General features: G+C 41.9%; 1 protein-coding gene across 1 annotated transcript in view; it reads left to right on the top strand.

The window, feature by feature from the left end:
* The window catches only part of Ncr1 (natural cytotoxicity triggering receptor 1), a 6,519-nt gene extending 1,369 nt beyond the window's left edge, over nt 1-5,150 (top strand). Inside the window, exons 4-7 of the mRNA XM_051162273.1 lie at nt 1,620-1,898; nt 2,465-2,515; nt 4,620-4,667; nt 4,781-5,150. Of these exons, the coding sequence (XP_051018230.1) occupies nt 1,620-1,898; nt 2,465-2,515; nt 4,620-4,667; nt 4,781-5,031 (629 nt within the window). The 3' untranslated portion in view covers nt 5,032-5,150. The remainder of the gene's footprint in view (nt 1-1,619; nt 1,899-2,464; nt 2,516-4,619; nt 4,668-4,780) is intronic.
* Nucleotides 5,151-27,673: the final 22,523 nt, after the last annotated feature.

Genomic DNA, 27,673 nt, shown 5'->3' on the forward strand with positions numbered 1-27,673 from the left:
GAGCATATGCATACTACAACACAGTACATACCACACACAATAACACAGAGGGGAAAATAGTATAGAAAATAAATAAATAAATAAACTAGTATCTAAAAGGTAGTAATAGCACTAGTGTCTCTTGGTGAATAAATGGACGAATGTAATGGTATATTCATGTGGTGCGATGTTACTTACAAAGGAAGAAAATGCTGGCACGTTCTATGATGTAGCTGAACCTAGATGACATTATATTAATGGAGACAAACCTGCCATAGGAGTACAAATACTATCTAAGTGAACTTAACAGAGTTGCCTGGAATAATCAGATTCACAGACACAAAAAAAAAATGTAGAAGAGTGGTTGTCAAACATTGGGAAGGAAGAAAAGGGGTTGTTTAATAGTGTAAAGGTCTCTGGTTTTGAGAAGCAAAAGTTCTGGAGGTGAAAGGCACTAATGGTTTGTTGCAGTCTCATATGTGAAATGGCTCTGAAGAAGTGTCTGCAAGTTCTTGTGTGAACAGGGATTGATTGTGTGTGTGTGTGTGTGTGTGTGTGTGTGTGTGTGTGCATGCGTGCGTGCGTGCACGCGCACATGTGCGACAAGTCAGAGGATAATTTCAGGTGTCCTTTTCCAGAAACCATTCACCTTACTTTTTGAGAGTGTCCCTCATTGGTCTTTAGGTGCACCAAGTGCACACACTAGACTAGCTGGCCAAAGAATCTGCTTATCTCTTTCTCTCCAGCTCCTCTCCAGCAGTGGGATCACAGGCATGTGTCATCATGCCTGGATTTCTACGTGAATATTGGAGATCAAACCCAGACCCGAGGATCAAATTCAGGTCTTTATCAACTGAGCTACTTCCACAGCCTCCCCCCCCACACACACACACACACAAACTGATTTCTTTAGTACAGGGTAAATCCCAGGAGGCCTCAACCCTACACACAGAACTAAAGGCAGCTAAGGAATAATGATTGCAGAAGAAAGCCTTATAAGAGCACACCAATTGGTTATCCCACACCTAATGATCAACCCTGAAACCCTGAAAGCATACAAATGAGTAACAGTGTACAAACTGAACAGGTTGTACTTATTTATTTAGGAATATGTATATTCATATCTGTGTGTGTATGTGTGTGTGGTTGTGTTGTTCTCTGTGTGTGGTTGTGTGTGTGTGTGTGCATGAGTGTCTAACAACCATTAATTAAAAGAGGCTACAAGTTTGAGAGAGATCAAGGATGGATGTATAGGAGGGCTTGGAGGGAGAAAGGAAAAGGACAACTGATGTAAATACACTATAATATCAAATAATAAATGTTTAAATGCAAATGCCTGTCACGTCCCTGTGTTTCTACTGCAGTGATTCTGGGTAGGAGCAGCGCATATGCAGGCTTCCAGGTGACACTAGTGGTTTTGGACCAAATATAGAATCATGAGTAGAGATGCAGAAGCTGTGGCCCAAGGGCCTCAGTCATGAGTGATTATGGATTCATGTGTGACAAGATAGCATAAGTTTAGGAAACAGAAGCTCCTCAGACTCTAAAGACTGGTATCTGGTCATAGGGACAGGAAACAGGAGATAGAGAAGTTGCAGTGTGATAATGCTTTGTATATACCAGCCCCACTTCTCTCACAGGTCTGTATGACACACCCAACCTCTGGGTTCATCCAGGGACTGAAGTAACCCTCGGGGAGAATATCACCTTCTCCTGCCACCTAAAGACTGCAACCAGCAAATTCTTTCTGCTCAAGGAGGGAGGATCCAACCATGTCCAGCACAGATATGGAAACACTCAGGCAGAGTTCCCCATGGGCCCTGTAACCAGAGCCCAGCAAGGAACGTACAGGTGTTTTGGCTCTTACAATGACTATGCATGGTCTTTCCCCAGTGAGCCCGTGACACTACTCATCACAGGTAAGGGCAACTCTCATCCATGTCATAACCAGAGTTCTAGGGGATACTTTCAACAGTGGTGAACGAGATAGCAAAGAGTTCTCTGCTTCTTAGAGAGCCAGTTGGGCACTCAGAACACCAGAGAGTCAGAGAAAATTAAGGAATCGAGAATAGAAGAGGGGACTTAAGATTCTTATTTTTTGAGGAGGACCCCAGGGCCCAGACCCACCTGTAGTTTTCCAGGACCCTCTGGGTCCTTCTATTTCCTTATTCTCCCAGGCTTCTCACACTTAAAGCTTCAATAGGATGTCCTCCCCTCTGACCCACTTTCCTGGTAGGTAAAAGTTTTTCATGGGGACGTACCCCTTGGACTAGTGTCTCAATATAAGTGAGTATATACAGGGGGAGGAGGTCCCCCTCAGTCGCAGACAAAGGGGAGGGGAATAGGGGGGAAGCAGGAGGGTGGGAGGAATGGGAGGACACAAGGGATGGGCTAACAACTGAGATGTAATATGAATAAATTAATAATAAAAAAGGAAAAATGCAAAAAAAAGATTCTTATTTGTTTAATTATTCTTCACTTACAGGAGGTGTTGGGAATACCAGCCTTCCACCCACAGCTCCTACCTCTTCTTTCGGTGAGTCACTTCTAAATTATCCAGAAAAGAGCTGGGTAAATTGCCTACTACACAAGCTTGAGGACCCAAGTTGGATGCACAATACCCATGTAAAAAATCCAGGCATAGTGCCTTCTACATGTAATCCTAGTGCTACTGACAGAGAAATAAGAGGATCCCTCAGCCTCAACAGCAAGCTAGTCTGGTTGAACTTGAAGGTTTATTGAAAGATGCTGTCTCACAAACTCAGGTGGATAGGGCTTGAAGCTGTCTTCAGTGTTGACCTCTGGCACACACGCACGCGCACACACGTACACACACACACACACACACACACAGTATAGGAAAGATCAAAGCTTTCTACTGACATTTAAAACGTGGCGTTTACTCATGACATCCATTTAGTGTACAGTGCCTACCAGCAGCTGCTACCGTCAGTCAGCTAAACACCCTGACCTTTGTGAAACTTATATCTCAGCAATAAGAAACAAATGAAGAGTTGGTCAGGACAAATAAATGTGTCCTCTATCACATAGAGAAGAAGTGGTGATGTAGGAAAATATATCCTAAATTGATCAGGAGGGAAGGTAGCAATAGGAAAGAGGATTTCCCAGAATGGGAAGCCTCTGAGATAATGGCAACTGAGAATATACACAGAGATTCAGAGAAAGGGAGATTTGTAGCCATGTAGAGATAGCCTAAGGCAGGAAGAATATCTGAGTGATATAGAAGAGTAATGAGGCCAATGCGGTTGAAAACAGTTGTGTGGGCTAGTTCCATTTCGTTTTTTAATTTGTATTATTTATTTGAGAATTGCCTACAATGTTTCAATCATATTCAACTTCTCATAGATTCACCTCCCTACCTACCTAACTTTTGTGTCATTTTTTTTAATTCATCAAATACAAAGTTTTCCACATTTCTCTTGGGTATGTAGCCTTCCAGCAAAGCATGGCCAACCTGCTAGGAGACAAACCCCTGAAGAAGCCTCACTCTTCATCTCCAGGAAGCTATCAAATCCCAATAGCTACTCACCCAGCCTTGGGACTTCATGCTTATCTCCTCTGTCCATGTTGAGAGTGGGTTTAGACTGAGATTTCACGGGTTTTATTAATGCTAACATAATAGCTATGAGTTTGAATATGCAACTGCTATGCTGTGGTCACAAGACACTAGTTCCTTGTAATGATCCACCACCTCTGGCTTTTAAGGTCTTTCCACCCCCTCTTCCACAGTAGCCTCTGATCCTAGGGATGAGGGGATTGATAAAGCCCACTTATGTCTAAGCATTCTACAGTCTCTTATTCTCTAGTCTGTCTTAGTTACCTTCTTCTCTACTGAGAATTTAATTGCTGTTGATGTGATTTTTTTTAAAAACCCACCCTGGCTAAAAGCAACTCTAAAAAGAAAAAGATGTATTCAGCTTATACTTTCAGGTCTCGGACCATCATGGAGAGGAAGTTAAGAGAAGAGTTCAAGCAGCTAATTACAACATATCCACAGTCAAATACAGAGAAAAACAAACACATTCGTGCTGTTTCAGCTCTAATCAAATATTCTCCTGTCCTGTATCATTCATACACCCTATGCCCAGGGAATGGTGACATCCATAATAGGTTGGATCTTCACATATTAATTAATAATCAAAGTGATCCCACACAGACATGCCCACAGACTAGCCTGATCTAAATCATTGCTCATTTGAACTCTTTTCAGGCAATTCTAGATTATGAAAAGGACATTTAAAACTGCCCATCATAGAGGTTGTGATAGGACTGGGGGGAAGCTCATGTCAGACAATGAAGAAATCGACAAGTGTGTGAACTTGTTTTCATGTGAGGAGAAAGACATGGTGTTGAATAAATGAGGAAATTGGGCCTTCTTTAGAGGATTTGTCTGGCATGAAGACACGGGTATTAGTACTACAGGTGGATCCGTGCTTCAGTTCACCCATCTCTTTATCAGTCTATTGCCAGATGAAGCTCCTAGGGGCTGGAATTCTGGGCATAGAGCACCCTGGGAAAGCCATAAGATGCAATGGAGACATATACAGAAGAAGAAAGATTTCAAAGGAAGGGACCAACACCTTCCTCTGTTCATCCCTTCTTCCTTCCCTTGTGATCAGATGACTGGGAGTATGACGTTTCAACCAAAGAATCAGGACTACAGAATGGTAAGTGAACATCAAAACTATAGCCTCTGGAGAAGGCACAGGAAAAGTCAAAGGAGAAGGAGGGTGGGATGGGTGTCACATCTATCAACAGCCACCCCGTCTTCTGACTCCAGACCCTACCTTCTGGGACCACACAACTCAGAATCTCATTCGGATTGGTCTGGCATGCATCGTCCTGATGACTCTAGTGTGGCTTTTGGCTGAAGACTGGCTCAGCAAGAGGAAGAATCAAGAGGGCACCAACAGATTGGCAAATCGGGAATGCAGGAGAAGATGGAGAGTGCAACATTCCCTTGAAGAGGAAAAAAGAGATACAGTATCTATGGGAGAACTGAAGACAACTCCTGAAGCTGGGCCTATGTGAGCTCTGTGCTGCACCATGGATGAAGAGAGAGGTCTTTTCAGGAATGAAGAGGTAGATTGTTTGGAAAAAGCATCCTAAAGGACATGGTGAGATGAAGGCTCTAAGTTTCTACTGTAAAAAAAAAATCTCTCTTGTTAAGCTTTAAGTACTCTAATGCTTCCTTATTACAAGCTATACTTTTAACCACTCTTGTCGTTCCTAGAAATAGCTACCTTCCAATGTGATGGCCATGCGAATATTTCTTTACTAGTATGGTTTTTATCAATTTTTTTCTAATTTTATTTATTTTATGTGTATGGATGTTTGGGTGCATGTATGTCTGTGCTCCATTTGTGTAGCTGGTATCAGATCCCCAAGGACTCAAGTTACAGATGGCTGTGAGCTACCATGTGTGTACTGGGAATTGAATCCAAGTCCTCTGAAAGAGCAACAAGTGCTCTTAACAGCTGAGCCATATTTTCAGCTACATTCTCAATTCATTTTTATATTTTGTATACACGTGTAAGGTGCATCTGTGTACATACATATGCTATGTCACTCAAATGAAGGTCAGAGAACACTTTCGTGGAGTCAGTTTTCTACTTCCACTCTTTTAATAAATGTGTTCACTTACTCGTTTTACATCCCTATTGCAGCCCCTCTGTCCTCTCCTCCTGGTCCTACCCTCCCACTGTCTTCCTCTTTTCTCCTTCCCCATCTCTTCAGAAAAGGGCATACCCCCCTTACAAACCCATTCCTGTCCATCAAGTAACATCAGGACTTACTACATCCTCTTCTATTGAGGCTAGACAGGGCAGCCCAGCTAGCGATCCAAAATCAGGCAACTGAGTCCATGTCAGATGTGAAACCCACTCCCGTTGTTGCTAGGGGACCCACATGAAGACCAAGCTGCCCAGCAGTTATATATGTGTTTTGGACCTACGTCTAGTTCATGCATGCTCTTTGGTTGGTGTTTCAGGCTCTGTAAGCCCCTATGCACCTAGGTTGGTTGACACTGTTGGTCTTCTTGAGGGATTCTTGTGCCCTCTGGGACCTTCTATCCTTCCTCACACTCCTTAACAAGACTTCCCTAGCTCTACCTAATGTTTGGCTGTTGGTCTCAGTATCTGTTTGTTCTGCTATTGAGTGGAGCCTCTCAGAGGAAATTCATGTTAGGCTCCTGTCTGCAACTATATCAGAGTATTGTCAATAGTGTTGGGGGTTGTCTCTCTCTAATAGGGTGGGTCTCAGGTTGGACCACTCATTAGTTGGCTCTTTGCTCATCTTCTGTTCCATCTTTATCCCTGAACATCCTGAAGGCAGGGAAATTTTGGGGTAGAATGTTTTGTGGGTGGGTTGGTGTCTCTTTCCATCCACTGGAAATCCTGCCTGGCTAGGGGGTGGCCCCTTCAATTCCTTTGTCCCCTTAGCTAGGAGTTGCAGCTGAGTCACCCCCATTGCATCTTAGGAACCTACCCTGTCATAGGTCTCCAGCTTGTCTCAAAGATGCCCACACCCACAGTTTCACTTCTCTCTGCAAGACTACAGTCCTCCCACACTCCCTTCATATCTGGTCCCCACCATCACTTCCTTCAGCACTCCTTCTCCTATCTTATTCCCTCTCTGCAAGCATTTCCTCTGTCTATCCTATTTCCCCTTTTTTAATAAAATTCAAGCATCCTCCCATGGGCCTTCCTTGTTACTTAGTTTCTTTGGGTCTGTGAATTGTAGAATGGTTATCCCATAATATATGGCTAATATCTACCTATAAGTGAGTATATACCATGTGTGTCTTTCTGGTCTGGGTTACCTCACTCAGGGTGATCTTTGCTGGTTCTATTCATTTGCCTGCAATTTTCATGATATCTTTGTTTCTAAGATCTGAGTAGTATCCCATTGTGTAAATGTACAATTTCTCTAACCATTCTTCAACTGAGGGATATCTAGGTTGTTTCCAGTTTCTGGCTGTTACAAATAAAGCTACTATGAACATACTTGCACAAGTGTCATGGTTTCCTGCTTCCACATTTCAAAAAGATATTTCTTTCATTTTTTGAGATTACAATATAATTACATCTTTTCCCCCTTCCTTTTCCTCCCTTCAAATACTCCCATATTCTCCTCCTTACTCTCTTTCAAATTCATGGCCAGTTTTTCATTAACTGTTGCCATACACACATATGTACATGTATATGTATATGTGTGTATATATATACATATATATTCCTAAATACATAAATTTTATGTAATCTCCAAAGACTGAATACAAGTTTTAGATTAATCCAGCAAGTGTTTTTAACCTACTGAGCCTTCTTCTTGCTAACCTGTCCCTATTTCTTTCTTCATTCTCTTGTATGCAAGAATTCCACTTGAAATAAGTACCAAACAATATGAATAAGTAGACATATACTGTCCTGGATAGTATCGTGTTAACTTGATACACATTAAAGTCATTTGGAAGAGGGAACCTCAGTTGAGAAAATGTTCCCACCAGATTGGTCTGTATGAAATCCTACAGTACATTGATGAGTGAAGTAGGGGACCCAGCTTACTGTGGGCAATGTCATCCCTAAGCTGGTGACCCTGGTGCTATAAGAAGATGGGCTAAGCAAGCAACGAGGAACAAGCCTCTACATCAGCTCCTGCTTCGAGGTTCTTGTCTTGACTTCTCTCAGTAATGGATTGTAGTATGGAATTATAAACTAAAATAAACCCTTTGCTCCTCAAGTTACTTTTGGTCTTGGTGCAGACACCATTGCAACCCCAACCAGTAGAAATGCAAACTATGAAGAAATACTGCAGAGACATAGATGTGTCCTAGCTGGATCTCAGTCAAACCTTGGTTTCCCATCTATACTCCATGTATGTCCTAGGGATTGGACTTGTGATCAGTCTTGGTAGCAAGTGGCTTCTCTAGATGATCCATTACACCAACTCTTGATAATTCCTTATAATAGTATCAGAACTCTATCAGTGTGCTAATGTCCATATTCCCATATGGACTATGGGTTCATGTAAATTGATCATATTCTCAGCCTACAAGGAGATATCAGGAAACACACAGATACACATGTGAATACATGTGGAACTTGAGATTCCTGGGTCTTGCTATTGATATAGAATATGCAGTCCATCATCTCTTTCCTCCTTGAACTGTTTGATCACCGCATTAATATATTAATACAAATCACCATTCCCTCTTACATAGATATACACCTTAGACAGGTCGAATGCATATTTAAAGCTAATTTTTCTCTTAAGTACCAAGAGATATTCCTAAACCCAAAGAAATGATTTATTATTATTATTATTATTATTATTATTATTATTATTATTATTATTATTATTTAGTTGTTTTGCTTTGCTTTGTTCTGATTTGTTTTGAGACAGGATCTCACTATGTGATCCAAGCAGCTCTTGAACTCTTGAGCCTCCATCCTCAGCCTCCCAAGAATTTGAATTGTGTTTCCATGTTTGGCTTAATGCAAAGATTTATAGGAAAAAGGAATATCAAGGAATTAACTTAGACCCCAACATACATGTCACTCACTGCACTGTAGGCAATTGATGACTGTACCCATAGCCAGCGGAGATCCAAATTGAATTTTCTTCTCTCTTTTTACCTTTGGCAGAACTTTCTAACTTAGTATCAAGTTATAATCTCCCAAAAGCATATTCAGCCCAAGATTAAATGGATTTGTTTCTAGTGAGTTTGTGGCATGTTGAATTTTCTCCATTCTAACTTATGACAAAAGAACTGTCATCTTAAACAAATTATCATGTAAGTTAGAAGCATTTTATGTGCCTATACCTAAAGTCTGTATTGGACTTGGTAAAGGAGCCTCCTTGAGAGAATATGGAGAAAGGTTCTGACTAGCCCTACCAATGTGCTCTTAACTCATAAATAAAAATCTCTCACACTGATCACAAGCAACTCCCAGCAGCTCAATATTGCATTTACATTTTGTGAGCTACTGAACACAGTATTTTAAACATCAAGATTAAGAATGAAGAATAAAAACACCAAATCACCTCAGGTGCTAAGCTAAATTATATTTGAAAGCATTATTCTTGACTTTTTTTTTATAGCCCCGTCCCTCCTCATCTCCCAGTCCTACCCTCCCTCCCTCTCTACCATCCCCCTCCCTTTGTTACTCAGAAAGTAGGAGCCCCCACCCCCACCCCTTCCACACTAGCTCATCAAATCATATCAGGACTTAGCAGTTCTATTCCCCTGTGTCCTGGCAAGGCAGTCCATCCAGGGGGATTTAATTGAAAAGCTGGCAAGAGAGGCTTCCTTTACTAGAACACCCACATGAAGCCTGAGCTGCCCACCAGCTATATTTTGGTAGAGGGCCTAGCTGCAATCCATGCAAGATTCTTGGTTCATGCTTCCTTGTCAGCAGGCCTCTCTGGGCCCTAGTTAGTTGGCTCTGTTGGTCATCTTATGAATCTCCTGTGACCTTCAGGTCCTTTTCTCCTATCTCTCACTTTTTACAAGGCTCCCTATGCATCAAATAATATTTGGGTGTGAGTCTCAGCATCTGTTTTGAGGCACTGCTGAATGGAGCCTCTCACAGTCCAACTCTGTTTGACTCCTATCTGCAATAATAGGAGGGACATATAGGTTGTTTCCAGATCTTGGCTATTATGAATAAGCCTACTGTGAACACAGTTAAGCAAGTGTGTTGTTGTATGGTGGAGTGTCCTTTGGATATATACCCAAGAGTGGTAAAGCCAGCTGGGTCTTGAAAAAATACATAATTTTCTAAGAAAGTGCCAGGTTCATATCCAAAGTTTGCATTCTACCAGAAGTGGAGGAGTGGCATTCCCTTTTCTCCACATCCTCACCAGCATGTGCTGACACTTCAGATTTTGATCTTAGCCATTCTGATGAATATAGACATTGAACTTCCCTTTAAGTGTTTCCCAGCCATTCAAGATCCCTTTGTCAAACATTTTTTCTGCATATAATGAGATACTCATGTGATTTTTTTCTTTCAGCTTCTTTATATGGTGGTTTACATTGATGGATTTTCATATGTTGAATCATCCCTGCATCCCTGAGATGAAGGTTACTTGGTCATAGTGAATGAAATATTTGATATATTCTCAGATTTTGTTTGTGGGGTTTTTTGTTGAGTATTTTTGCATCAAAGCTTATGAGTGAAATTGGTCTGAAATTTTCTTTCTTTGTTGACTCTTTCTGTGGTTTAGGTATCTGTAAATATCTGTTCGGTCCATTTGATTCATGGCATATGTGTTTCATTATCTCTCTCTCTCTCTCTCTCTCTCTCTCTCTCTCTCTCTCTCTCTCTCTCTCTCTCTCTCTCTTCTATCTTTGCGATCTAGTTGTCCATTGTTGAGGGTGGGGTGTTGAAGTCTCCTACTATTAATTTATGGGGTTCAGTGTGTGATGTAAGCTTTAGTAATGTTTCTTTTAGAAATGTGGCTGCTTTTGCATTTGGGGCATAGATGTTCATAACTGAGAATTGAGATGTTTCCTTTCATGAGTATCAAGTGTCCTTCCCCATCTCTCTTTATTAGTTTTGGTTGGAGGTCTGTTTTATTAAATACTAGAATGGCTACTCCAGCTTGTTTCTTGTGGCTGTTTGCAAATGAATGGATGAATCTGGAAAGATCATCCTGAGTGAAGTAACCCAGATCCAGAAAAACACACATAGTATATGGTCAATTATAAGTGGATATTAGCCATATAATACAGGATAACCATACTATCCACAAACTTAAAGAAGCTAAGTAATAAGGAGTACCCTAGAGGAAATGCTTAATTTTCATTCAGAAGGGCAAATAAAATAAAACTTTGAAGCAGGTGAAAGGAAGGAACAGGGTAGGAGCTGTCTATAGATGCCCTCTAAAGAGCAAGGGATCAAAGCAGATGCTGAGACTCACAGCCAAACTTTGGGCCAAGCATAGGGCCTCTTATGGAAGAGTGGAAGAAAGTAAAAGGACTCAGAGGGGAAAGGAGCTCCTCAAGAAGATGAGAGAGAGAGAGACAGAGAGACAGAGAGACAGAGAGACAGAGAGACAGAGACAGAGAGAGAGACAGAGAGACAGACAGAGACAGAGAGAGAGAAGAGAGAGGGCCTCAGGAGAAACCAACCCTGTCCTATCTTAAAAATTATCAATTAAGTTTATTTTAGAAAATTTTGTATATGTACACCTTGCATGATGATCACTTATACACTCCTAAATTCCCACCACACCAGCCTACCCCATCATCTCTGCAACGTCCTATGTTCATTTTGTTTCTGACCGACTTAGATTAACCAGGGCCATCTGTGTGATTGTGGGTTTGAGGCTTTCCTATGGAGTCTGTAGTGGGTAGACACCTAAAGACAGAAATTCTTCCCTCTACATGATACTATCAATAGCCAAAAGCTCAGTGCATATCATTATATTGAGATAATAAATTTGTTATGTTACCTTCCCTGTGGTATTTTGTTGTGGCATTTCTAACAGACAATGTGCATCATATTTGTGTAAGACTTTGATATGTTGTCCATTACAAAAGTCAGATTCATTTTGCATTTAAAAAATAATACTTTCAGGGGACTTCCAAAATGGCAGCACCAGAGTGTGTTATAACTGAGTGGCAGAAGACCAGAAATTGTATTTATGGTGAATAACATGACAGCTGATTTCCAAACACCTACAATAAGTGTTTCCAGGATGGAAGGGGGCATACTAGGAGCTGGGATGCATAGTTCCAGGAACTCCACAGATGTCTCCTGGGTCCAAGAATCACACAAGATCCCTTGGTGCCAGGTATGATCTACCCATATAAAACATAGGTCCCCAGTTGTAGGGAGGCTATACTCTAGCAGCCAAACTTGGGATTCCTCCCATCTCCCAAAGGGAAGCACCTGAATACTAAGTTCAGGAGTCATACAGATCCTAGTTATTTTAATCCAAAGTTTCAGGGATGAACTTTGAAATATATCTCTCATAGATAGAAGAAGACAAACATAAATACACCATAAGGAGAATGAATAAGGAAAATGTGGTACATGTGCACAATGAAATACTAAGGCACCAGCCAAAGACAACACAGGAGGTAAACTTTAAACCCCTTCCCAGATCTAGCCAATGGTCAGAATATTCTCCACAGTTGAGTGGAGAGTGTGATACGACTTTCTCACGTACTCTGGTGCCTCACATTTGACCATGTCCCCTGGAGGGGGAGACCTGGTGGCACTCAGAGGAAGGACAGCAAGTAGCCAAGAAGAGACTTGATACCCTATGAGAATATATAGGGGGACATAATCCCCCTCAGGAACAGTCATAGGGGAGGGGAATAATGGGAAAATGGGGGGGGGAGAATGGGAGGATACAAGGGATGGGATAAACATTGAGATGTAACAAGAATAAATTAATAAAAAAAAGAATAAAAAAAAATTTATTCAATTGTAAAGGAAAATAATATCATAACATTTGCCAGAAATTATGTTGTAAGAAATGTCCTAAACTCAGAAAGATAAATATCAAGTATTTTCTTTATATGATCATCATGGTCTTTAATTTTATACATGGGAATTGAAGAGATAGCTCAGCAGTTAAAAGCACTCACTGCTCTTCCAAAGGACTCAAGTTTGTTTCCCAGAACCCATGCCAGGCAGCTCACAACTTCCTGTAAACCCAGTTCCATGAGGATCTGACATTTCTGGCCTCTGCTGGCACTGACATTCAAATTCACATACCCACTTTACATACTCAAAAACTACACTCAATTTAAAAGTCATTTTAACTTTTTAAAAATTTTTTCTATGTGTATGTGGAAGGAATATCAGTCATCAAACTAGAATGAGTGCTTTTGAGAGGTTGGAAAAGAGGGCTCCATGGTTGTATTAGAGAGACATTTAGATAATAGAATGCATGTGACATGAAGGTAGAAGGAAGGCTGGTGATGAGAGAAAGAAGAGAACCAGCAACAAGATTGTAGGGAAGATATAAGGGAGATGGATCAACAAAACCAATGTTGTTTAACACCATATGTAAATGCCATTAATTGATTAGTATGATAATTTTACTTTAATGGGTGTAGTGTGCCTACTTGTTTGTATGTGCACTTCATGAACAAAGTGAACATAGAATCCAGAAGAAGATACCAGATTACTCCAAACTTGTGGTACAAGTAATTGTTAACTACCTGATATGGGTGCTGGGGACCGAAACCATTCCTCTGAAAGAACAATACGCACTCTTAACTACTCATCCATCTCTCCAGCCTCCTGTATGCTAACTTTAAAACTCATACAAATGCTTAAAATAATTTTATGCACAGTTTATTTTATTAGATTAGAAGGTACAACACACACACACACACACACACACCACAGGTGGCTGTCAGAAAATAATCTTCAAGAGTTGGTTCTCTCCTATTCCCATGTGGATCCTGAGGACTGAACTCAGGTCATCAGGCTTGTCTGAAGTCACGTTTACCCAGTGAACCATCTAACCAGCCTCCAAGAGAATTTTTGTAATAATCTCTTCATAATCCATTGTTATGCATATCTGCACTGATGTGATATCACCCACCAAGCACATGAACAACTTAACAATGGCTATACTCCCAAAGAAAACTTACTCTCTCTCTCTTTCTTTCTTTTCATTGCTTATTAACTGCAAATAGCCCCTCAGCTTGTAGTTGGAGCTTTCATAGTCATCCATTCTTGAATCCTTAACTAGCTAGATCTCATGCAGTATACTTTTATTTTTTTATCTTTATCTATTTCAAAATTAAATTATCATATTTAGATCACATTATATATATAAATACCACATTATGTATTCATTGGAGACCACGATGGTGATCATCACCTGAGGGAAGTTCTGAGCTACCCACCACCCACCATGAACACACCCTATCATCATCCTACACATTTGGAAACATCAATGAGACTTTTATTATGTCAAAACTCACATACATAGATCCAGCTTCTATTTTAACCCTGTATTTCCCAGTGATTTTTTTTTTGCACTAAGCATTGAGTGTAACCATCACTACTTTCTAAGTTTTTAAATCTTAGGCAATTATAGAAAGCTGTCCAGATGGCTCAATGAGTAAAAGAAAATCTACTGCCAAGCCTGACAACCTGACTTCAATACTCCATAAAGGAGAGAGGCAACTCTAGCATGTTCTCCTGATGTCCACAAGGGTCCTGTGACATGTCCACATGAACACACAAACACATCAAAATATAATAGGAAAAAATTGGGAATAGGGCTTCCTCAAGACCCAGCTATTCCACTCCTTGGGATATACCCAGAAGATGCTCCAGCACACAACAAGAAAATTTGCTCAACCATGTTCATAGCAGCCTTATTCATAATAGCCAGAACATGGAAACAGCCTAAGTGTCCCTCAGTAGAAGAATGGATAAAGAAACTGTGGTACATATACACTATGGAATACTACTCAGCTATTAAAAACAAGGAATTTCTGAAATCTGTGGACAAATGGGTTGAGCTAGAAATGATCATAATGAGTGAGTTAACCCAGAAGCAGAAAGAATCAAATGGAATATACTCACTTATATCTGCATACTAGCCCAAGGGTCATGTCCCACGAAAGCCTTCACTTACCAGGAAACTGGGACAGAGGGGAGGACATCCTATTGGGACTCTAGATGAGAGAAGCATAGGAGAATGGCAAAGTAGAAGGATCCAGAGGGTCCTAGAAACCTACAAGTAGAACATTATGATAGGCAGATTTGGGCCCAGGGGTCCCGCTCAAACTAAGGCACCAGCCAAGGACAATACAGGCGGTAAACTTTAAACCCCTACCCAGATCTAGCCAATGGGCAGAACATTCTCCACAGTTGAGTGGAGAGTGTGATACAACTTTCTCACGTACTATGGTGCCTCACATTTGACCATGTCCTCTGGAGGGGGAGACCTGGTAGCACTCAGAGGAAGGATAGCAGGTTACCAAGAAGAGACTTGATACCCTATGAGCATATACAGGGGGAGGTAATCCCCCTCAGGAACAGTCATAGGGGAGGGGAATAAGGGGAAAATGGGAGGGAGGGAAGAATGGGAGGATACAAGGGATGGGATAACCATTGAGATGTAACAAGAATAAATTAATTACAAAAATAAAAAAAATAAAAGGTAAAAAAAAATTAATGGAAATTGTACATCCAGTAAAGGAGGCATTCTGTATTTCTCCTCTCCAGTCCCTGGCAACCAATAATTGGCCTCTATGCATTTGCTATTTCAAGGGCCTTCTGATGAGCAGAAACCACAGTACTAATAGACATCTTGTAATATGCACCACCCACTTAATAAAGAATCTGGCCCATATGGTCACTTGTACTAAAGGTAAAAACCTCTGATATAGAGAAAAAATGGCTGAAGGTTTTCTCCCTGAAAACTCAGGATTTTGCATGCACACACACGTGCACACGCGCACGCGCGCGCGCGCCTACCTCAGTATTCATGCTGGATGAAGAAATACTTAAGAATTTACCTCTTTTTACTTTACAAGAGATATGTTAAAATCTCCAGCTTTGGGTCACCGAATGATCCTCAACTCCCACATCTGCTTCTTTGATATCAGAACTGCAAGGTTTCTTAAGCAGTTTGTATGTATCAAAAGTAATTGGTACTCAAAAGAAGTTAGATCTCTGGACCACCCAGGTATAACCCATTAACACCTGAGGCAGGTAAAGAGAGCAAGTCAGAAGCCAGTGAAAAAGTTGTAGTTTGTCTAGATATACAAGAAATAAGCCACACCTTGGGGAATCCCCACAGTAGGGAAAATTTGACTGAAACCTGATCCCACTTCCCTAAGACTACCTACAAACAAAGTCACGTTTTTCTCTAATGCCCATTGTGAAGGTGTGGCCATCAGCTCTCCAGAGAGCAAGGCCATGCAAAGAATACAAACACACAAATGCACACATGTACACACACACATCATCATCACCACCACCACCACCACCATCATCATCATCATCGCAAGGCTCAGGAACCAACATAGAAGTGTGGCAGAAAAACAGTAAAAAAGAAAAAAAAGAAGAGGAGGAGGAAGAGGAGAAGGAAAAGAAAAGACAAAAAACAAAATAACAGAGGTCCAGAAGAGCGAAGTGAAACAGTGTGCCCTGGATATGACAGGCTGTGTTCACAAAGCTAGAGCAGCTCTGGTTGCCTGCGTTCACAAAGCTACAGCAGCTCTGGTTGCCTGCGTTCACAAAGCTACAGCAGCTCTGGTTGCCTGCATTCACAAAGCTAGAGCAGCTCTGGTTGCCTGCGTTCACAAAGCTACAGCAGCTCTGGTTGCCTGCGTTCACAAAGCTACAGCAGCTCTGGTTGCCTGCATATGAACAACCAGTCAATACCGGAGCAGGAAGAGGACCTAGGAACTCCCACCTCTCAATGAGGAGTTTCTGACTGTTGGTGGCTCCTGGGGAAGGGAGAATAAGCTTTCTTTTAGGGGTGCGACCCCCGGTAGGTCAAGCACACTCTGGCCCTACACACATGAGTATTAAAAAGGACATAAGTTGAGAACTAGATCTGGGACATGGGGCCAGAGTGTAGGAACCATTATGACCCAAACACAATGTATGTTTGTATGAAATTTGTTTCTCAAAGTTCCTTTAAAACATTATATTTCCGAACTTTGCGATTAATGGCTTTAAAAACAAAAATAAATAAATTTTAACATAAACTACATAATGGAATTACAAGTATTTAGAAAAAGAGGGTTCAGCTTTAGGTCTGCAAAAAAAAATTCCTTCTTAGAAGCCTCACAGCAAGTACTCAGGCTTAGAGTACTCCATGGAAGCACCCCCAACCAATAAGTGCTTTTGACCTAAGTGCAGACAGAGGCAGACACAGGACATAGTACCAACCTCTCCTGTGCTGGGGCCCAGGATGTAGCTGCATGAATGTCTTCCCACTGGGCTCACCTCTCCTGCCCCCTGGAGTCCTGCTGCCAGGGTGTAAAGATGGTCCCAGGGTAAGTAGATAATGATCAGCCATGCACTCTTTTTTTTTTTTTTTTTTTTTTTTTTTTTTGTCTGTTTGTCTTTTGTTTTCAAAGTTTCTTGTCCATGTAAGGCAGCCACTGTCACAGTAATACTGGGGTAAATCCCTCAGAGCACCATGGCAGGCAACAGACTCATGCTGGCTAGCAGGTCATTGGGGCAGGTCATTGGGGCATTTGGGCATCAAATTCTCTCAGTGCCCTATGACCAAAAGACTGTCCTATTTGGGATGGTGTCATAAGTTCCAGAGAGGTTAATACTAACATTTGCTGCCTCTGAGATATAACTCAAAATTGTCCTGGTCAAAGCAATCTGCAACCTCACTGTGAGGAGATTGTAAATAAACCCACCCCAAGAGAAGGGACAGAGGGTGCAGATCAGATAAAGCTAAGATCTATCTGACTGTCACTTTATTCAAACCAAGGAGGACTGAGGCTGTTTCAGAAATAAAATTCTACATCCTTATATAAAAATGTCCAAGAATAAAATATATCTTTCCTTATATAAAAAAAATTATTAAGAAAGAGGCTAAGTAAACATTAAATGTAAAAGAAACTCAATCCTTAGGAAATATTAGCTTCGGTAATGTCAATGGCTAGCCATGCACAAGCCACTGAGAACTCTATGAGAGAAGCAATGAACAACAAACTCTTAAGCACCTGTGCTCTAGCCACTGAAATTTTAACTTAATTGGCTGGCTGAGGGTGGGTTTTGGTGAGTCAAGGGCTTTAGCCAGCACCTGCCAGGTGACTCTAAGATGCCAGAGCACCTGGGTCTGGTGCAGTAGGGATGCTATTATAGAAAATATTAAAAAAAAATTTACTTTCTTAAACAAGTTCTTATGTAAAATGAGCTCGCCTTGACCTATGTTCAAAGATGACTTTGAACCTCTAAAGTTCTGGGGTTACAAGCATGCACCACCGTGGTTCTGGGGTGTTGAACCTAAGGTCTTGTACATGCTAGGCAAGCAGTTTGCAAACTAAGCTATATCCCACTCGGAAAACTGAGGGGGTTATCTCCACTCCACAGTGATACAACAGGCATATCTTTTGTTAAAATACATAGCCTTGGTTCCTGAAGCCTCCTGGGAGTATACAACAACGATAAGACAAATCCAACTACTCTTCAAACTGTCTTAAGGTCATTTTGAGGATGGGCCAAGGTAGCCACAATACTGAAGGGATCATTGCTACAGGAACCAACCATGGTTGAGACTTTGGGAACTTTCAGTCCCATTTCCATGAGCTCCAGAGAGAGATGAAGGGCTGTCACTCAAGTGGGTCCCTGGTGGCCAGTGGTGTAATAACCCATGCTCACCTAAAAAAAAAAGCCTTCATAGAATCCCACCCCAAGAGTATGGGGCTTAGAGGAATTTTCCTGTCTGTGAAAGGAATACTTGCACATGCCAATAAAATAGACTACCCCAACTCCTCAAAAACAAGATACTCTGGCTGGAGATCCTGATGCATCTCATTCAGCCTCTTACACTGGCCTTCCTGCATCTGTTACCTGTGTCCTTCAGAACAGTGTAACCAGTAGGCAAATGCACACTGATGTGTTTTCCCAAGCCAATCTAGCCAACATAGCTGAATTTAGCACATAGGGCATTGTAGAAGCCTCCAAACTACAGTCAGTTAGTCAGAAATACAGATTACAACTTCAGACAGATTCCCACATGAAATTCAGTAGCTTGATAAACAAATAAATGAAATGAAGGCTAGAATTATGATTAAGAAATAGAAAGAATGCTTGTTTTACCATGTGTGAAACAAGCCCTAGGTTCCATTCCATTCCTGCCTCCACCCCCCTCACTCCCCACCCCATCTCTCTCTCTCTCTCCCTCTCTCTCTCTCTCTCTCTTTCTCTCTCTCTCTCTCTCTCTCTCTCTCTCTCTCTCTCTCTCTCTCTCTCTCTCTCTCTCTCTCTCTCTCTCTCTCTCTCTCTCACACACACACACACACACACACACACACACCAGAAAGCCAAGCCTTATTTTGAAGACCAGCTGACCTTAAGTTTTAGATCAGTTTCACACATGCTGGAGTTACAGGTGTGTGTTGTCACACTCAATCAGAAGATATTGGTGTGCGTGTGTCCAGAAAGCCAAGCCTTATTTTGAAGACCAGCTGACTTTAACTTTTAGATCAGTTTCACACATGCTGGAGTTACAGGTGTGTGTTGTCACACTCAATCAGAAGATATTGGTGTTCGTGTGTGTGTGTGTGTGTGTGTGTGTGTGTGTGTGTGTGTGTTCATTTAAATCTAGATCCTTGAAATGGTTCAGCAGGCAACGGTGCTTGCCATCAAACCTGACAACCTCAGTTTGACCCCCATCCCCAGGACCCACATAACAAAAGGAGAAAAATACCTCCACCTACGTGCAACATGGTACATGAGCCTCACCCCCACCACACACACATACACACCCACACAAATAAATAAATAAATAAATAACATTTAATAAATAAATCTGATTCCTACATAAAAGAAATAAAATATTTGTCATTCTTTTCCCCTATTGCCATCTCTTGTCTTGCCCCATCTCAAGTTCCCTTTGACTATCATAGCCCTTTAATGTTTGACGTTAAATTTAAATGTTTGACTCTTAGGGCATTACCACCATAAAATACACCACCCCGACTCTCTGCCCTGGTGTGAATAAGTCTAACTGCAGTCAAGGTTTGCAAACCACAGATGTGAGCAAGAACAGCATGGGACTAGGGCAGAAATCAGTCTCCATTCCCAGATAGAAATTTCTCAGGGGTGGGATTGATTTCCCAGGACCCAATCACAGAGCTTGGGTGAGGAGGCAACCACTTTTAAGAGGGCTTTCCCACACCTGAAGCACGGTGAGCCCGAGTAAGTGCTGGCTGTGAAGAGGTGAGCAATAATTCTGCTTTTTACTCTTCCTTTAGGTGTTTCTATGCTAAAAAGTTTCCTCCTCCCTTTCTTTGAATGTTTGGATGTCTTGCCTGAAAGAATTATGGGGTCTGGGGTTTATGCTCAAATTTGATTCCTTGAAACAGGGACTCCTGTAGCCCAGGCTTCAATTTGCCCTATGGCTAAAGATGTCTTTGAACTGATCTTCCTGTCTCTACCTCTAGAGTGCTGGGGCTACAGACTTATGCCTATACTGAATTTATGCAGTGCTTTGTGCATGGTTATTCGAGCACTCAACCAAATGAACCACACCCCGAGCCCCCGGGCTTTCTCTGTGCAAAGTCTGTAGTGGACTTGGAGAAGCCCTCCCCAATGACTCCTTCTACGACTTACAACAGCTTTTCTTCTGCTAAAGCCAAGGTCCATAAGCGAATAATGGTTCAGAGACTCAGGGGCAAGAGTGATGTTCATCTAAGTTAAGAGTGTGGGAGTACGCAGAACACAAAGATGCAGAAAACTGCAACACCTGAGTTGGCCAGGTCCTGGGCCAAGCTGTGTGTTCCAGGTCCTGGGGAAAACGCTATGGTTTTGTTCCTCTCTCTCCTCCAAGTCCCTCCTCCACACCTGGGAAAAACGCTATGGTTTTGTTCCTCTCCCTCCTCTCTCTCCTCCAAGTCCCTCCTCGACACCTCCTCTCTGCCTTCCCCCCCCCCCAAATTCACTCCTCCTTTGTTTCTCTCCAGAAAGAAGCAGACCTCCTACGGATACCAACCAACCATGGCTTATCAAGTTGCAGTAAGACTAGGCGCCTCCCCTTGTATTGAGGCTGGATGAGGCATCAAAAGCAGGCCAAAGAGTCAGAGACAGCCCCTGCTCCAACTGTTAGGAGTCCCACAAGAAGACCAAGCTCCACGATTGTAACATATGTGCAAAGAGCTTAGGTCAGTCCCATACAGGCTCCCTGGCTGTTGGTTCAGGCTCTGTAAGCCACCCTATGAGGCCAGGTTAGTTGATTCTGTGAGCCACCTAAGGAGCTGGGATAGCGAGCGTGCACCGGTAGGCCCAGCGTGTTTCTGCATGCTTTTAAGCTCCACATCTGTGACTTTTCCCGGTGGCCCTTCTTAAACTACCCCCATCCAAAGAAGACCTCACTGCCTCTCACTTTACAGCACTGGCTCTCAAACTTCCTGATGCTGCTACCCTTTAATACAATTCCTCGTGTTGCGGTGACCCCTACACACATAAAATTATTTTCATTGCTACTCCATACCTGTAATTTTTGCCACTGTTATGAATAATAATGTAAATACTTTTGGAGACAAAGGCTTCAAAGGGGCCGTGACCCACAGGTTAAGAACAGCTGGTGTACAGCTTCTTGGATTCTAGCAAAGCACTGTACAATGGAGCATTGCCCAGTGCCTTATTCCAATGTAGTATATGGTTAGTGTGCGCTCTTTCTGCTGTCCCTCCTCCCCAGTAGCACTAGACTCTGTATGTACTGGATCACATTAATATCCCAAAATTGGTCTTGCAAATGCCAGTGAAATACAAATGTTAGAGTGACTTATGCCAAATGAGGACAATACCGAATAAGATACTTTTGGAAATAAACATCTTCTGCTTTGCAGAATGTTAGGGGCAAATCCATCAGTGTCAAATCCACCACCTAAACTTGGTACCTAAGCCCTTAGTGAATTTAAAGGATGCTCTTTGGTCCTTTTCTTACCTGTTTCCATGTTGTAGTTGAATCATTACTCTCTGGACAGGATCTTACTGTGTAGGCCAGGCTATCCTCAGATTTTCACAGAAATCCATGTTGTTATGCTTAAAGGTCTTGTCTAAATAATTTTTTCCTCAAATTTCATATTCTTCCAGGGACCAGGAGTGTATCATGCATGAGTTTCTGGGTTCAATCCTCAGCACCCACACAAACTTGTTACCTACTAAATGCCTGTAATCTCAACCTCCCAAGCCCTGAGAATACAGGTGTGAACTGTGACTGCTGATGGTCTGAAGTTTTTAACTGGTTCCATGCGAGATGCACCTGGTTGTTTAACTGTAGCTACATCACACATAAAACTTTCTTTTGCTGTAATTATCCAACAGTCTGGAAATCATTCGCCTAATGACCACCACCCTGGAAAACCCATTCACTTTTCATTTTGTTTTACCCACTGTTTCTCCCAGCTTACATGCTTTATTTAAGTAATCAACTTATTCATTGGATTCAGTTAAGAGCACTGAAATCACAGGTTCCGTAGATGAACTAGGAAATAGAATCTTCACTTAGGTGCTAAAGTCAAACTTTGCTAATCTTTTGCTCTCCTGCTTTTAAAAGATCTGCCCTATAAAACATTCTCAATCAACTTTTTCAGCACCTGCTTTGTTCCCAAATGAGCCTGACCCTGCACTGGGAAATAAACGGGGACAATATCCTTGCCAACATCCTTTTGTGTTTTATTAATTAACGTTCTATCCCATTAGGAACTGTTCCTCTGTTCCTCCCTCCTCTCCTTCCAATTACTTCCTCTCACCTTCCTTCCCTCCCCCTGCACCCCCATGGGTATCAACCCATCTTGGCATATCAAGTAGGGCTAGGCCCATCTTCTGTTGAGGTTAGACAAGGCAGTCCAGTCAGGGGAAAGGGATCCAAAGGCAGGCAACAGAGTCAGAGGCGGCTCCTGTTTCTACTGTCAAATGGCCTACATGAGGAACGAGCCTGCTACACCTGTGTGCAGGGCCTAGGACTGTCCCATGGATGTGCTCTGATTGGTGCATCAGTCTCTTTGAGCACCTATGGTTCCAGGTTAATAGGTTTTATAGCTTTTTCTTGTGGTGTCCTTGACTTCTCTAGCTCTTTCAATCCTTCCTCACCTTCTTCCATAAAATTCTCTGAGCTCTGCCAAATGTTTATCTGCGGCTCTGTGCATCTGTTTTCATCAACTGCTAGGCGGGGCCACTCAGATGACTGTTTGCTCACCTCCCATCTGCAACAATAACAGAATGTCAGTGGTGCCCATGCTAGGCTCTCTCTAATGATGTGCTACTTAAGTTGGGCCAATCACTGACTGGCTGGGTCAAAGGTTGTGTGTAGGGGTTGGTGTTCCCCTCCCTTGAATGGAAGTCCTTCCTGGATGCAGTAGATAGCCAGTTCAGGCCTCATTTACCCCACTGATAGGAGTCTCACCTAGGCTGGCCACCATAGACTCCCAGGAGTCTCCCTCATCACACAGATGCCAGCTGACCAATTTAAATTCTCTCTCCCAGCCCTCCCCTAGTTTCCCCACACCTGATCCCCATCCACCTTCCCCCTTCCCAATCCCTCTACCACCCAGTTCCCTCCATCCATTTATTTCACATGTCTATTTTATGGGCCCTTCTGACTGAGATTCAAGCATCCTCCCTTGGGCTTTCCTTGTTACTTAGCATCTATAGATCTGAGAAGGGTAGGGTGCCTATTGTATACTTTATGGTTAATATCCACTTATAAGTGACTATATACCATACCTATCTTCTGGCATCTGGGTTACTTCATTCAGGATGACTTTTTTTACTTCCATCCATTTGCTTGCAGATTGCTTGATGTCCTTTTGTTTGTTTGTTTGTTCATTTGTTTTGCTTTGCTTTTGTTTCTCCAAGACAGGGTTTCCCTTGTAGTCCTGGATGTCCTAGACTTGCTTTGTAGACCAGGTTGGGCTGGGACTTATAGAGACACACCTGCCTCTACCTCCCAAGTGGTGAGATTAAGGGCGTGTACCACCACGCCCAGCTATAGATATTCTTGTTTTTAATAGCTGAGTAGTATTGCATTCTGTAAATGTATCACATTTTATTTGACCATTCTTTGATTGAGGAACATCTAGGTTGTTTCCAGGTTCTGGCTATTACAAATAAAGCTGGTATGAACATACACGAGCAAGTGTCATGTGTGATGGAGTGACTATTGGAAATATAGCGAGGAGTTGGATATCTGGGTCTTGAAGTATAACTGTTTCTAGTTTTCAGAGAAACTGCCAGATTGATTTCCAGAGTGTTCATATAAATTTGCACTCCCACCAGCAATGGAGAAGTGTTCCTCTTGAACTATATCGTCACCATGATGTCACCAGAGTGTTTTTTTTTTCTTAACCATTCTATAAAATGTAATCTCAGAGTCATTCTAATTTGCATTTCCCTGATGACTAAGGATGTTGGACAATTCTTTAGGTGCTCCTCAGCCATTAGAGGTTGCTCTGTTGAGAATTCTTTTTAGCTCTGTACCCCATTTTTAATTGGGTTCTTTGCCTTGTTGGGTGTTTAGTTTCTTGAGTTCAATATATGTTTTGGATATTAGCTCTCTGTCAGATATAGGGTTGGTGAAGATCTTTTCCCAGTCTGTCAGCTGCTGATTTGTCCTATTGACAGTGTCCTTTTCCTTGCAGAAGCTTTTGAGTTTCATGTCATCCCATTTACTAACTGTTGATCTTAGAGCTTGAACTACTGGTGTTCTGTTCAGGAATTTGTTCCCTGTGCCTATGAATTCAAGGCTCTTGCCCACTTTCTCTTCTATTAAATTTAGTGTATCTGGTTTTAGGTTGACATCTTCGTTCCACATGGACTTAAGTTTTGTGCAGGATGAGAAATATGAATCTATTTGTATACTTCTACATGCAGACATCCAGTTAGACCGTTTGTTGAAGATGCTGTTTTCTTTTTTCTCTTTTTAATTTTATTACACATGTATAAGACAAACTACATACAGCAGGGAGAACCATGTGACAATCATGAGAATAATGGGTTCTCTACGTGTTACATTCATAGTGACTTGGCCATCTGCATTCGTCTAGTATAAAGTAGGTATTTTTTCTGTCTTGTTGGGTCTAAATTTCCGAATGAGATTCAACATTTATCCTATCTCAGCTCTAATAGCTTAACTTCTTTATCTTGATCTAAAATGATCTCGTCCCCTAACCAACTAAGCTTGGTTGTAAAACTATACTATCTTGTCTTCAATGCCCCTCAGAGACTTGAGAAGGAACAAAACTTAAATTCCTGAGTGAACCAGCAGTGTGGGTTAGCAAAGATGCTTTTTTTTTTTTCATTGTATAGTTTTGGCTTTTTGTTGAAAATCAAGTGTTTGTGGGTGTGTGTGTTGATTTATTTCTGGGCCTTTAATTCAATTCCATTGATCAACCTGTCTGTTTTTATACCAATACCATGCAGTCTTTACTACTATTTCTCTGCAGTAAAGCTTGAAGTCAGAGGTAGTGGTAGCCTCCAGAAGTTCTTTTATTATGCAAGATCTTTTCCCAGTCTGTAGGCTGTCATTTTTTCCTGTTGATGGTGTCCTTTGTGATCATTTGGTCTTGTTGGATGATATTTTTATGTGTTCACAGATTCAGTTTATGGATATTTTATCGAGTATTTTTGCATCAATGTTCATAAGATTAGACAGAAGTTCTTTTATTGAGTCTTTGTGTGGTTTAAGTATCAGGGTGACATTGGCCCCATAGAATGAGTTTTGGGGGTTATTTCAATTTTCTTTGATCTGTTGAGACTTGTCTTTTGTCTGACTCTATGGTCAATTTTAGTTTTTTTGTTTGTTTAATTTTTTATTTTTAATTTGTTCACTTTACATCACAACTGTAGCCCCCTCGCTCATTGCCTCCCAATCCCATCCTCCCTCCCTTATCCCCTCTCTCTCCCTCCCCTAGTTCTTAGAAAGGGGAGCCCTCCTCCCCTAACATCTGTATATGGTCAATTTTGGAGAAGATTCCATAAGGGTGCCTAGAATAAGGTATATTTTGTATTGGGGCAAAATATTCTGTAAATATCTGTTTAGTCCATTTGATTCATAATGTCTGTTAGTTTGACTATTTCTTTGTTTAGTTTCTGTCTCGATGATCTGTCCCTTGGTGAGGGTCAAGAGTTGAAGTCTCCCACTATTAATGTGTTGGGTTTGATGTGTGATTTTTAGCTTTAGTAATTTTTTTTTTACTAATGTGGGTGCCCTTGCATTTGAAGCATAAATGTTTATAATTGAGATATCATCGTGGTAGGAGAGTGTCCTTACCCATCTCTTTTTACTTATTTTGGTTGATATATATTGTTAGATATTAAGAGTAGCTACTCCAGCTTGCTTCTTGGGCCCATATGCTTGGAAAATCTTTTTCTAGCCTGTTACTCTTAAGTAATATCTACCTTTGTTGATGATCACTGTTTCTTGTATGCAGAAGAATGATGAATCCTGTTTACTCGTCCATTCTGTTACCCTGTGTCTTTTTACTGTGGAATTGAGTTCATTGATATTGAAAGATATTAATAACCAATGATTTTTTAATCATTGATATTTTGGTGGTGGTGGTATGTGTCTGTGGGTGTGGGTGTCTGGGTGGTTATGTGTCTGGGTGGGTGGGCTTGTGTTTTGTGTATGTGTTTCTGGGTGGGTGAATGGGTGTCTGGGTCTGGGTGGGTGGTGGGTAGGTGTGTGTGTTTGTCTGTGTATGTGTGTCTGTCTGAGGTGTGTGTGTCTGTCTGAGGTGTATGTGTGTCTGGGTGGGTGGCTGTCTGGGTGGGTGGCTGTCTGGGTGGGTGGCTGTCTGGGTGGGTGGCTGTCTGGGTGGGTGGCTGTCTGGGTGAGTATCTATGTGGGTGTCTTGGTGGGTGGGTGTCTGGGTGTCTGGGTGGGTGGGTGTCTGGGTGGGTGTGTCTGAGTGGGTATCTTGTGGGGGATGAGTGTCTTTGTGTGTGTCTGTGTAGGTGTGTGTGTGTCTGTGTGTGTGTCTGTGTGCATGGGTATCTGTGTAGGTGGTTACATGTCTGTGTGGGTGGGTGTCTGTGTAGGTGGTTGCATGTCTGGGTGGGTGGTTGTCTGTCTGTATGGGTGGGTAGGTGGGTGTCAGTATGAGTGGGTGGGTGGGTGGGTGTCAGTATGAGTGGGTGAGTGGGTGGGTGTCTGTGTGTGTCTATATGTCTGGGTGGGTGGGTGGGTGTCTCTATGTGTCTCTGTGTCTGGGTGGGTGGTGTGTCTGTGTGTGGGAGTGTTTGGGTGGGTGGGTGTCTGTATGTCTGGGTAGGTGTCTGTCTGGGTGGGTGGATGGGTTGGTATTTGTCTGTGTGGGTGGGTGGGTGTCTGTGTGGGTGTCTGTGTGGGTGTCTGTGTGGGTGTCTGTGTGGATAGGTGGGTGGGTGTCTGGGTGGGTGTGTCTGTGTTTCCCTTTTGTTTTTTCTGGAGTGGAATTATTTCTAGTGTTTTCTTGGGCATAGTTACCATTGTTGTGTTGGAGCTTTCCTTCTAGTATTCTCTGTAGGACTGACTTTGTTGAGAGACATTGTTTAATTTTGGTTTTGTTTTCTCTATGAATGTCAACTGAAAGTTTTGCTGGATATAGTAGTCTAGGTTGGTATCTGTGGTCTCTTAGAAACTAGAAGACATCTGCGTAGGCCTTTCTGACTTTTAAGGTCTCTAGTGATGAGTGTGATTGTAATAGGTCTATCTTTATATGTTACTGGGCCTTTTTCCCTTGCAGCTTTCAATATTCTTTTTTTTGTGCTGTACATTTATTGTTTTGATTTTTATGTGGCAAGAAAATGTTCTTTTTTGGTCTAATCTATTTGGTGTTCTATTTAGTAAGCTTCTTGTACATTTATGTGCATCTCTTCAAGTTAGGGAAATTTTCTTCTGTGATTTTTGCTGAAAATATTTCTGGGCCTTGGAGCTGAAAATCTTTTTCTTCTATTCCTATTTTTCTTAGGTTTGGCCTCGTCATAGTGCCCCAATTTTTCTGGGTGTT

The sequence above is a fragment of the Acomys russatus genome, chromosome 19 (assembly GCF_903995435.1).
Source record: "Acomys russatus chromosome 19, mAcoRus1.1, whole genome shotgun sequence".
Lineage (NCBI taxonomy): Eukaryota > Metazoa > Chordata > Mammalia > Rodentia > Muridae > Acomys > Acomys russatus.